This window comes from Camelus ferus, chromosome 30, assembly GCF_009834535.1.
Source record: "Camelus ferus isolate YT-003-E chromosome 30, BCGSAC_Cfer_1.0, whole genome shotgun sequence".
In the NCBI taxonomy this organism is placed as follows: domain Eukaryota; kingdom Metazoa; phylum Chordata; class Mammalia; order Artiodactyla; family Camelidae; genus Camelus; species Camelus ferus.
This window is the reverse complement of record NC_045725.1, coordinates 15277438-15290281: the sequence shown is the minus strand read 5'-3', so window position 1 is coordinate 15290281 and position 12844 is coordinate 15277438. Positions and strand designations below refer to the sequence as shown.

Below are 12844 nucleotides of genomic sequence, written 5' to 3'. Positions count from 1 at the left end.
CATCACCACCATCCGTCTCCAGAAATTTTTCACCTTCCCAAACTGAACTCTGTACTCATTAAACACTAACTCCCCAGGCCCCCTCCTCCCCAGCCCCTGGTAACCACCAATCTACTTTCTGTCTCTGAATTTGACTGTTCCAGGGACCTCATATGAGTGGTCTCATACCATATTTGTCCTTTTGTGTCTGGTTTATTTCACTCAGCATAATGTCTTCAAGACTCATCCATGTTGCAGTATGTGTTAGAATCGCCTTTCTTTTTAAATGTGTCTGTATATCCGTTCATCATTCAGTGGACACCTGGGTTGCTTCCATTTTTTGGCTATTGTGAATAAGGCTGCTGTGAACATGGGTGTACCAGTATCTCTTCAAAACCCCACTTTCAGTCTCCTAGGTATGTACCCAGCAGTGGAATTGCTGGGCCCTGTGGTAATTCTGTGTTGAGTTTTTTGAGGCAGAGCCATCCTGACTTGTGTGTCTGCCTACATCTCACGGGGCAACTGGATGGGCTGGGGGGTGAGCCCAGCAGGGGGAGTGAGAGAAGATGGGATAGGGGGCTGGGAGGGACTGAGTCTGTGTGCTGTGAGGGGGGCAGTGGAGGAGGGGTGGCCTGGCTGTCTGCTGTAACACAAGCCAGATTGGAGCCCGCATTTATGTGGGGCCCACGCGAGGCCCGGAGTTCTCTGAAATGCGGGGCACACAGCACAGAGCAGCGGGAGCCTTGTCACAGTGGTCCAGGGAGGGGGGAACTTTCATCCCCCTGGCCTCCTCACTGGAGGCAAAGGGTGGAAGGCCCGTGAGAGGGGGGGCCTCAGGCCTATGAGGTCCTGGCTGCTTTGGGGGTGAAAGGGCTGGGATGGCTGAACAGTGAGTGTGTCAAAGCCAGAGAGATTAGATTACGGAGGCAGACAGAAGTAATGATTAACTTTTCCAGTCTGCACACTGTCTCCAGTCTGTCGTACTGTTTTTCCCCGTAAGTACAGTGCGGGCCCTGGCCTGGCTGGGCCCTGGTGTTGGGTTGTAAAGAAAGAAGGAATGAGGGCTGGGAGTGAGCAGGGGGCAGGGAGCCAGGGAGCTGGCTGAAGAGGGAAAGGCTTTTCCATCAGATCCTGCATTGGAATTTATTGGCCGGAATGCAGTAAATGTTCAAAATGCCATCCCATCCAACAGTTTTCATAATTGTTATGGAACAAGGGGAGATGGGGGAGGGGAGAGATGAAAAGGACTTTTGTTTCTCACTGTATTTTTCCACATCTTCGGACGGTGTCCCTACTCTAGAAAAGCTAGAGTTGAGTTGGAGCTGTGTGCCGGATGGGGTGAGGGGGCAGGGCCTGCGTCTGGGGCTGTAATTCCTTTCAGGGAGCTGGAGGTCAGTGCAGCATGGGGCTGCTTTATTATTATTATTATTATTTTAGTTTGAGGGGGATATCAGCTTTATTTATTATTGTTATTATTTTTAATGGAGGTACCGGAGGTTGAACATGCTAAGCACTGCACTCTACCACTGAGCTGCACCCTCCCGCCTAGCACGGGGCTTTATTAAATCGAGGCCCACAGCAAAAGCAACTCTGGCAGAGCCCCAGACCTGCAAAATCAGGCGAAAACCGTCCTGCACCTCTGGGGGTTGAGTCCTTTCGGAAAACTGGCTCATTGTGCATCCATGTTTATTGAGATTCTTACCGACCCTCTAACGTGTAGCCAGCATACTTAGAAGTGGTCAGTAAAAAGAAGATGAGGGACTTCCTGATGGTGTCAGAGAAGGTTGCGATTGCGGGTGGAGGAGCACTCCCAGTTGGGAATCCACGTGTGGAATTTGGGGGGATTTCTGGACCCTCTGCAGGTGGGAGGTGGGAGGGTTAGAGATGTGACTTGGTGGGCTTTCTGTTGTGGGATGTCCCCCCTCCTTGTTAGGTCTTCCTGAGAGTGGCCAGGCTCCTGCCCAGGGGCCAGGCAGGTGAGCAGATCATGCGGTTGAGGTCTGGGGAGGGGTGGGGGCGCTCTGTGTGTGCAGGTGAGTGAACCCCCTTTCTAAGGGAGCTGCTGAGTTATGAGGGGGTGAGGGTGGGAAGTTTAGGATGCTCCGAGGAGTGGAAGAGACTTGAAATTCAGACTTGAGACGAGATGAGCTTGGATGCACACTAACCGACAGCCAGGGAGGCCCATTTACTGTAAATATTATGAATGGAGTTGGCCGGGCTGGGGGTCCCCACCCTTCCTCTGAGGCCTCTTGGAGCCGGGCAGAGCAGGCCTCCTCAGAAGGCACGCAGCCGGGTACACGCTATAATTTGCATGGCTGAAGGCTGGGGCACAGGAAGCCGCGTCAGCCCGGCTGGCGAGACAGATGGGAGCTTTTGTGTGGCTTCCCTCCCCTGCCCGGCGCTACCCTCAATTATATTCTCTGATGGCAAAACGCTGCTCTTAGGCGGGACCCCTGGGATGGGGGCCTTAGGACTTGGGGGCATTGAGAGGCTTTGGGAAGTCGGGGGTGGGGCCCACTAGGGGAGCAGGGAAGTACCTTTTCCCTCTAGTAACTGATTACTCATCCTCATCACAGTTCGTAAGACACAGTCGCGAATCAGCCTTCTAGACTTGCAGGACCTGCCGAATCTGTAAGCTCGGGGCGTTTGCAGGAGGTGATGATGGGTGAGAAACTTCAGGGCCACAAGCCTGGTGGGCATTGGCAGTATGGTGGTGATACAGGAGACCCTTCCTCCAGATACTCCCCTTTTCCTGGGGGCCTTGAATGACAGAAAGAACACAAGGTTGCAACTCTTTAAAAAAAAAAAGTTGGTTTGGAGATGGACACAGCAAAGTCTGACTCATCTCCTTTCCTTTTTGATTTTGTTTTGTTTTTGTTTTATTATTGCAAATGAAATGCAAAAATATGCCCTGCTCCCCAAAGTGATTTTCTTACTCTCCAGAAGGCAGTAAAAAGAAATGGAACCAGCATTGTTGAATACTGAGGGGCACATTTGTGAATCCTAGATTGTAGCCAGACCTTCAGAGCCGGAAGAGGGCCCAGGAGGCTGTTTTGCCCCAGTTCCCTTCCTATCAGTTATGGGCAGGTCAGACTGAGACTTAGTGGGCAAAGCCACTTGGCCGAGGTCACAGACCAGCTTGCTGACAAAGAAGCTGTTTCTCTCCTGGCTTCTTGGTGCAAGGGAGCTGGACTCCACACTCAGGCCTAAAGTGGGCATAGCATTTCCAGCGTGTGCTCTGGAGGACATGGTTTTCTCGCTAGTGTTTGGAGAGGACTAGTGGCTTTAGAGGCTCAAAGTGGTCGCCCGCCCACAGCTCACACATGGCAGTATTCTGGCCGTCAACCCGCCTGCTCTTTTTTCAGGTGATGTGGGCCTCATTTTCTCCTTTAATATGAGGATAGTACCGTGCAACCTCACAGTGTCTCGTTTCTGTCCTTCTAACAGGGCTACACATACTAAGTGCTCATGGGGTGTAGGTATCAGCCCAGGACTGTTTTCTCACCCGGGGTGGGGTGGGAGCACGGAGAGTCATCAGCATTTTCCAAGCCTCTGGAGAACCCAAGAGATGATGTACCCTTGAGAGGTGAGACCCTCCAGTGTGGCTGCAGGCCAGGCCCTGGCTTCTGGCTGCGTTTGATCACACTGTCACAATGACCCTGTTGGCCTGCACTAGGAACTCCATTTTAGGGATGAGATCAAGTCACACCAAGATTTGAATTGGGGGGTGTCTGACTGCATGGCTGGTCAGCTCATGGAGGTGGGACTCCCTGTGGAGTGGGACTTGGGGAGCTCAACTGTTGGGCCCAGGGATGATGATGAAGCACCTCAGCCTTTGAAGGAGAGCCTGTGGCACCCCCTGCCCACACCCTAGTCCAGCCACATCTTTGGAGAGCCTCATTGCAGAGCTCTGGAAAAAAAAATCCAACTTTTTCAGTTCTGCCTTCCACAAGCCAGGACTGAGCCTTTTGGTGAAGGAGCTTGGGGCAGTCAGTGGTGGTGGGTTGGGTCTGAGCATTTGTTGGGTAACTGAGAGTTAACCTGAAACGTTTTGAGTTAGAGCAAGCTACCCTCTAAACCCCAGAGTTGTGTTTGCTGCCCCAAGAATCTGAGGGAGCAGTCCTTGACATCATCTTTTGAGTCAACATGGCCGATTAACGCTGACCCCAGAACCCACACTGAGCCCAGACACCGCAGCAAGTTTTTATGTGTTTGCTTTAGTTTTTGGTCATTTGCTTCTTGAAAACTAGAGCCCAACAGGAGTCTTTGTTAATTGTATTTGGGGTGGACAGATTGGCACCGAGTCCTCTTTTATCTTAGTCCTTGTCCCTGAAGTGGGCTGGTTGCTCTCAGAACAGCCAGTTTCCTGACCAGGGTGGGGAGCTGAGCTGACGGGTGCTGTTAACCTTTGAGATGACTGATGGAGGGGGAGGACAGGATGAGGCAACCCTTGGTGGCGCCGGAGTCCCGAGAAGGGAGAACCCTGGACCTGGGAGGGCGAGGCGTGGCGATGTTTGCGTTCCAGGGTTGCCGGGTTTACTTCTGGGTCTGCATTTGTGCCCTTCCTTTGCCCTCATCAGCCTGCGTGAGGCAGCCGTTTCTGCCCAGGCTCCGTCCCTAGCCCTCTCTCTGCTGGACCACTGGGGATGGGGGGCTCGCAGACCCATCCCACTGCTGAGTAGAGAAATAATCCTCTATGATCCAACTGCTTCACAGAAATGAGAGCAAGTGGAGACACCCCCCCCCCCCCGGCCACCGTCCACCTTTTATTCCAGCCTCTTGTGCCCTGGCAGTGGGGCATAGTGGACTCAGCGGGCGCTAGCTGCTGTGGTTCTGTGCTGGCTTGGTTTCCCAAGTCCCTGTCCTGAAAGGTCGGAATCTTGGGGACCTCCCCTCTGTGTGTGGACATGGCTAGGGTCAGATGGCCTCACTCTTGTGCACACTCGTGTTTTCAGAATTCCCCTGGGTGTTTTGGGACAGCTCTGCCTCTCTGGCCCCAGGGTTGACTTTCCAACCTGGAGGCTGGAAATTGCACCACTGAGGCACTGAACTTGGTCTTTACTTCCTCCCTCCAGTTTTTTTTTTTTTTTTTCCATCTTCATCTCCTTACACCTTCAAATAAAAAATTTAAAAGGGGAAAAATTCCTCTCTTACCTAAAATGTGGCCTTGAGGTCTGGTCACCCTGTGCCGTTGAGATCCCAGGCATGGGATTCATTCATGAGCCTCTGGTCTAGAAGGGTCTGGTCTGTTCATTCATGACCAGGATAATTAAATAACTCTTTGTACGAGGCAGGGAGCTCCTTGTTAAGTGGTCTTCCCTAATGCAAGTGCAAACACGAGGCAAAATCCTTCCCCTTCTCCACACCCGCCTCCCCCTTTCCTTTTAAAGGGTAGATTTTATGCTTTAAGGGAAATGGGGAAGGGGAGGGGGTAAAACAACCTTAAAGGAATTTTAGGCCGATTCAGCACTTTTCTGGGATTGCTCCAAAAATTCCCTAAACTGTAATAAAAAGAAAAAATTGTGAGCAGGCATCTGATTAGTTAGCTTTTTACAACACAGCTTTTCTTTTGGATGCTTTAAAATGCACAGAGTTTTAAAACAAGCCCCTGTACAGTTTTCTGAGGAGGGAGAAGAAGTTGTTGAAAATACCGGAAAAAGTTATAAAAGCTGAGGGAAACTAACAAGGGGCTGTGAGTTTCACCTTTGGAGATGAAGTTATCAGCAACTATGATGCGAGGACCCTTCCTTAGTCCTTGTAACGAGGGGGACTCTTCACTGAGGTCCTCCCAGCTCCTCACCTCGAGGCCTGGGAAGCCCCCAGGAGCTGAGCATCTGCATAGAACTTTGTGGGAAGATGCTTGTGGGCTGTGGGCCTGATTCAGGAAACTGTGTTTCTCTGAAGATGATGCTGGGCGCTTCCCAGAAATGAGCACAGATGCCGGGTGGTGCAGGGCAAAGCAGGGGAGTCTGAGTTGGCAACATGGGGCATTGTGTATCGGCCCCCAGGAGCGGGCTGTGTAAAGGGGGCCTTCACCCTTGTTACAGAACCTGTTTTTGTGCTCAGAGATACAATTCAAGAGCAGTGAGGAGGTGAGGTATCAGGGTACTAGGGGGCTGTGGGGTGACATGGGTGCACGTAGGGGTCCTGCTGCCCTTGATTAGGGCACCTAGTGGATTTTCAGGGGCCTTGTTCTCATCCAGGGACACCCACATGCTGTTTATCTGGGCTGGGCCATTAACCTCAACAGAAAAAGGCTTTTTCCAGGGGATGTCTGGCAGCAAATTGCTGGGTGGACTGGCGGGCTGCACAGATGAAAGAGAAACCCTCCAGAACGTGCCCCCCTTTCCCCTCACCCCGCTCCCCCTCCCCTCTGCTGGCTGACCTCAGGCTCCAGCCCCCGCCCAGCTTCCTCTGCCCCCAGAGGCCCCCACCCCTTGCCGGTGGGCCTGGCACTGGGGCAACTTGATCCCCAGGCCCCCACCCCACCCTCTTCCTCCTCTCCCCACCCCCCTCCTCCCCCCACCCCCTCTGCTCTACTGGGTGCCAGGTTTCAGGGGAGCCGGGCTCCTGTGAAACGAACTATTGTGGTGAGGCTCGGCTGAGGGTCTCCCGAACCTCCCTCCCAGCGACTCCCTGGTCTTCCTTTCCTGGCTGGTTTGTTGTCCCAAGTTGGGCTAATAAGCCAGAACTTCTTACGTTTCAAAACACTCTCCCTGCCTCAAACGGGAGGACTGGCAGATGGGTACCCTGTGCCTTCCAGAGGAGGGCTTTCTCCTCCCCAGCGAACTTGGACACCAGAGCATTTTTATTTACATGGATGTTATGGGTCTTTGGTGTGGCCTGAATCAGAGCTGAACTCCCTCGGCAAGAGGGTTCAAAGATTGCCAGCGCTCACGAGTTTATTAGCAGTTGATGGATACTTTGCAGAAACAAGTTAATGCCTGATGAGTCACTTCTGCTTGGAGCCCTTGTCCCGCTCTTGTTTTTCCATATGTTCCGGTGTGTGTGCACGCAAACACACACTCGTGTAATACACACTCGTATGTCACACTCATGGACATGGCCTCTCTCACTCTTGTACTTTAGAGATGCTTGTGTGTCGGGGGAGGTGACAGGCCAGGTTTCTGGAATTGATTTTCGATGGGGTGGGGACTGAGGGGAGGAATGAGCCCTCGGCTTCCCCGTTTTGTGTAGCCGTCCCGGCAGGCACTTGAGAAGGCCAGGTGGGGTGTCTGGGGGACCCCCGCTCAGGGTGTATGTCTGTGGCCCCCTCAGTGTGTCACGGTGTACATTTGCACGGACTTATGCATGGGACACCTCCATGCAAAACTGGCTGCTGCTTAAAAAAAAAGTTAATGGAGCTGACTGGTTCCCAGGTCCTAACATGCCTGTAAGGGTTGGAAGCAGTTGGTGTGCGGAGCTGCACTGGTTACCGGCCTGCTGGGGCAGCAGGACATGGGGGCCCGAGCCCTCCCCCAGCCCTGGCTGCTCTGCTGTAAAAGCCATCATCACCCCTCTCCAAAGCTGGTGGTTCCAAACTCAAAAAGGCCAAACAAGCCAAAGACATCTCACAGCACCCATCTTCATGCCCCAAGCCCCCTAGTCAGAGAGAAGCAAGGACGGACCCGGAGGGCAAGGGAGGCCCTGCCGTCTGCCCGGCTTTCCCCCTGCCTTTCCCCATTTTTGTTAACAAATACAAGACTTCCGGTCTCCGCCCTGCCACCACAAACCACAGCGTTCCTGCAGCCCGGCTGGGCTGGGGAGATTTATGGTTCCCAGTCTGAGGCCTGCCCCGCCGGCTCCAGCTTAAGGAGGAGCTGGAATGCCAGCCGCTGGGGGCCCCCTTTCCTTCCATATTACCCCCACCCCCACCCCTTTTAAAGATCTCCAAGTGCCTATTCAGGAAAATCACCTTACCAGAATCATCACCCCAGTCTCCCCCGCTGCCTGTGGGAAGAAGCAGGTCTAGGAAAGCTGGGGTGGGGCCTCCAGGGGAGGGAGACTGGAGGGGGCAGGGCCCCCAGTCTAGATGCTCCTGGGGAGGGAGGGGGAAGAGGAGGATGCCGGCAGACAAGGGCCCTGCCAGCATGGTTGTGTACCCACTTCAGACACATCCTTTTCTGTCTGGGCTGGAGGGAGCTTCTGTAAGGTAGTCTGGGTTGACACCAAGCTGCGTGTTGTGATTTGGCATTTTGACGTGAACTCACGCTTTGTGTACAGAGCTGTTGTTGACAGACACACTGAGATTGTGTTTCTTATTAGGAAGACATATTTTTACCTCAAACCTCTTCCATTTAAAATCTTCGCGGATGGTACACCCTTATGGCCAAGGCACTGATCTGAGAACTGGGTCACAAGCACAGAGACTGTTCAGCAGGTGGTCCCGGAGTCTGGAGACCTGGGTGCCAGGTCTGGCTGTGTCATCCCTGCGGTCTGAGCAATAAGCTTTCTGGGCCTGGGTTTTCTCATGAGGATGACAAGGGGCTGGAGCGGCTGGCCTTCAAGGTTCCATCCAGTTTCAAGAACTGTAATTTCAGACCATCTATCTGGAAGGCCTCTTCTAGCCCGAAAACCAGGACCTAGCAAGTTACTGAGTGGTCCTGGCTTCTGAGCTCTGCAGGGGTGGGGTTTCCTTTGGCCAGACGGGCACATGCGCTGGTGTCCTGGGAGGATGGGAGAAGAGGAGGGGAGGGGCTCTCCAGCTGAGCCCCATGCTTAAAGGCAAGGCTCTTCCATCAAGACTGGGTCAAGATTTCCAGGCCCCAGTAAGAGGACATCTTCCAGTACCACTGTCACCTCCTCCTGTCTTGCACTGAGAGACAAGCTGGTCCGGGGGGTACCTGTGTGTATGTGTATGTTGATTCGAGGATGTGGAAGAAAATGCCCTTCCCCGTCACCACCAACCAAATGTCTGCCATTTTGTTTTATAGATTCCCAACTTCTTCTGGAGCCTGGGGATCGGTCACACTGGTGCGTGGTGGCATACTGGGAGGAGAAGACGAGAGTGGGGAGGCTCTACTGTGTCCAGGAGCCCTCCCTGGATATCTTTTATGATCTACCTCAGGGGAATGGCTTTTGCCTCGGACAGCTCAATTCGGACAACAAGAGTCAGCTGGTGCAGAAAGTGCGGAGCAAAATTGGCTGTGGCATCCAGCTGACGCGGGAGGTGGATGGCGTGTGGGTGTACAACCGCAGCAGTTACCCCATCTTCATCAAGTCAGCCACACTGGACAACCCGGACTCCAGGACGCTGTTGGTACACAAAGTGTTCCCCGGTTTCTCCATCAAGGCTTTTGACTACGAGAAAGCGTTCAGCCTGCAGCGGCCCAACGACCACGAGTTCATGCAGCAGCCGTGGACTGGCTTCACTGTGCAGATTAGCTTCGTGAAGGGCTGGGGCCAGTGCTACACCCGCCAGTTCATCAGCAGCTGCCCGTGCTGGCTGGAGGTCATCTTCAACAGCCGGTAGCCACGTGGGGAGAGGACAGAGCGGGAGCCGAGCGGGCCCAGTCCAAACTACTTTGCTGCTAACGTTTTCCTCCTGAGTGCTTGCTTTTCATGCAAACTCTTTGGTCGTGTTTTTTTTCCCCCCTCTCCCCTTTTCGTCTTTCTCGTTTATGCTCTGTTTTGTTTTGTTCTGTGAGAAATAGCTTATGAAAAGAATTGTTGGGTTTTTTAGGGGGTGGTGGTGGTATGGTTGGCAGAACACCTCATGTGAAAAGGGGAGGCAAAAATCAGAGTACCGCCAAACACAGTGTTGGAATGGGGAGCAGGTCCCAACTTTGGGGTCGTTGTTGCCCTTGTCAGGGCGTACGTGTGAGCGAGTGTGCGCACATGCGCACGAATGCAGATGGGGGACTCGTGTGTTTCTTACGATGTCTCCGGCTGAGACCTTTTCCTCCCAAGGTTGTCTCTCTGCCCCTTGGACATGCTCAGTGGGGCGGCAGCTGCCAGCAGCAAGGCTCTGTCCCCAGCCCCGGGAAGCCCCCGCCTCGCCTCTCCCCTTCTAGGACATTGTCTTCTTAGAAACAACCCTGCAAGAGGCTGAACCAGAACCCGTTTTTCCATGCCGTCTTATCGCTCCCCCGTAGCCACCCTGTTGCCATTGTCGTGTCTTTCTTTTTTGACCGTCTGCTCCTGGACATCTCTGAGATGGGCTTCCCAAGGGCTGCCGGGGCAGCCCCGTCACAGTATTGCTCACCCAGTGCCCTCTCAGGCCCCTCAGCCTCTCCCCTGCCCTGGTGACATCAGGTTTTCCCCGGACTCAGAAAACCAGCTCAGCACTTTCCTCCCCTCCGCAGCCCATGTGTTGAGCTCTGCTGTTGGACCAGCAAGGGGAGAAGCCCCGGGAGGGAGACTTCTCAGCATCCCCCTCTTCCCACCAAGGATTCGGTCCATCACAACCCAAGGTACCATCCTGAGCTGACACCTAACTCTTTCATTTCTTCTACAACTCATACACTCGTATGATACGTTGACACTGCTCTTAGCTCAATGAGCATGTTTAGACTTTAACATAAGCTATTTTTCTAACTACAAAGGTTTAAATGAACAAGAGAAGCATTCTCATTGGAAATTTAGCATTGTAGTGCTTTGAGAGATAAAGGACTCCTGAAAAAAAAAACCCTGAGATTTATTAAAGAAAAAATGTATTTTATGTTATATATAAATATATTATTACTTGTAAATATAAAGACGTTTTATAAGCATCATTATTTATGTATTGTGCAATGTGTATAAACAAAAATAAAGAAAAGATGCACTTTGCTTTAATATAAATGCAAATAACAAATGCCAAATTAAAAAAGATAAACACAAGATTGGTGTTTTTTTCTATGGGTGTTATCACCTGGCTGAATGTTTTTCTAAAGGAGTTTATGTTCCATTAAACAATTTTTAAAATGTATACTTGATTCCATGTTGTCCTCCAGCTCCTTTTTCTTCTGGTGGGAGGGGTGTGGGGAGGTGTGTCCATCAGAATCCAGAACAGCTGGGGTCTCCCAGTGCTTGGTTGGGGAGGAAGAGGGGTTACCTGGATGTCTCTGGAGAGAATAGCCCGGTCTTCCCTTATTAGAAAGATCTGTACCTGCATAGATGCCACCTTTCTTGTTAGGCAGGAACCCTAGAGTTTAGCTGGTGAGCATCCTGAGTTTGTAACCTCAGTCAACCTCAGGGAGCCCTGAGTTTACAAAGGTGGGTGATTTTTCAAAGCTTGAAGAGTTGAGAAAAGGGAATTTTATTTCGGATGATTGGGAAGGAGGTTGCCCTGGGAGATGGGAGGGCGAGGTACAGCCCCAAGACCTTGGGGTCCTTCTGGTTCCTGCTTGCTATCTCCTCACTTTAAGTCCTGAGACTGGCACCTTTCCCAGAGGAAGGTCACTGCCACACTGGGTTCCAGGACAGGTTCCCTGAGAGCTGGAGCCCTGGAGGAGAGATGAAGTGGGGATTTAGTGTTGGGAGGAGGGATCCGGCTACCTCTTGGGCGCGCCGAGTTCTGCACTGGCACTCCTGGGGTGGAGTAGACTCTGGGGGGTCATGGAGTCCAGGTCCTGCTCTGTCTGCTTAAACCCCTTCCAGCTTTCTCTTTTCTCGGCCCCGCCCAGCCCCAATGGCACTTGCTGGTAAACTGCCTCTCGGTACTACCCCTAGGATTTCCACTCTGATCTGAGCCACGTTTTAGATTCAGGGCTTCTTGCACAAGAAATGAGTCCAAACTGGGCACCAAATGGGGCTGTTAGGTGTTTATGTCAGGAAGTCTTGAACCTTCAACCCGGGAGCGGGGGTATCTGAATTGGGAGTTAAAATTTTGGACATGACAAGCTTGTACAATTTCAGAAAACCTTTATTGGAGGGCTCGGGTAGGATTGCCAGTTTTTCATTTTGCCAAATGACACAGCACTACAGCCTACTGGCACCACCATTTAATTTGAGGGAATTACAATGCAATTGTATAGTGAAAATGTGAACTTCAACACAACCTGCTGATTTACGACCCAGAGCATTAGTGCCAAATGGTCATCTGGGCCAGCTTGTTCACATGAGGTGACAGGGACCTCACTACCTCTTGAGGCAGCTTTTTATCAGTTGGACAGAAAGCTGCCTCCATTTATTCTAGTTCTGCAACCTGGAAGGAGTGTAAAATCCCGTGTCTGGAAAACACCCAAGGAGGGCTCTAATTAACTCCCGGGTGGCAGTGGTGGAGGAGGGGTGGGGTGGAAGGTGTTACATTAGGGAGCTGTCAAAGGCATTTTCGTTTGCTCTAGCTTGCATCAGCATGCCAGGAAGCTCTTTAATAATAATAATAGCTACCATTTATTGAATGCTTAGCCGGTTGCCAGGCATGATGTTAAGCGTTTAAGGGAATTATTTAATCCTCAGTAGGACCCCCTGCAAAAATGGAGGCTTTGAGAGGTTGAAAGACTTGCCCAAGGTCACTCGGCGAGGACGTGGTCGGGGCTGACTCTGGCCCTACTCCTTGGTCCACACCCTGAAGGGATGTTATTTGATGGAGTTTGTTGGGGCGCCAGGCCTACAACCTCAAATCAAGGGAAGGTGGGTCCCGTGTGGCGTGGGCAGGGCCTCTGGGTCTGGGAGGCAGGAGCTGTGGCAGCAGCACCTTCCCGCCCTCCTTTGACACGTGGACTTGACTCTCAGCCTCATGAGGTTGGAAGTGGGCTGCAGGCGTGTGGATTCCGATGGAGAGGCTGGCTCTGGGTCAGGGAGAGAGGGATACTTAGGGGAAATCCCGTGTTAGGGGTACCTGACACGTCCCTCATCTGGCCAGAGCAGCCTTCCCCACAGGCATCCCCTGGGTACCTCCTGGGTGCCAGGACTGCAGCAGGCGCCCCCTGGCCTCAGTGGT

General features: G+C 52.5%; 1 protein-coding gene across 3 annotated transcripts in view; it reads left to right on the top strand.

Annotated features, from left to right (window-relative positions):
• Positions 1–10888, top strand: part of SMAD7 (SMAD family member 7) — a 28660-nt gene extending 17772 nt beyond the window's left edge. For all 3 annotated transcript variants that reach the window (XM_006177892.3, XM_032470345.1, XM_014553459.2), the window contains one exon: positions 8913–10888. In XM_006177892.3, coding sequence (XP_006177954.2) covers positions 8913–9451 — 539 coding nt within the window. In that variant the 3' untranslated portion in view covers positions 9452–10888. The remainder of the gene's footprint in view (positions 1–8912) is intronic.
• The last annotated feature ends 1956 nt before the right edge of the window (positions 10889–12844 follow it).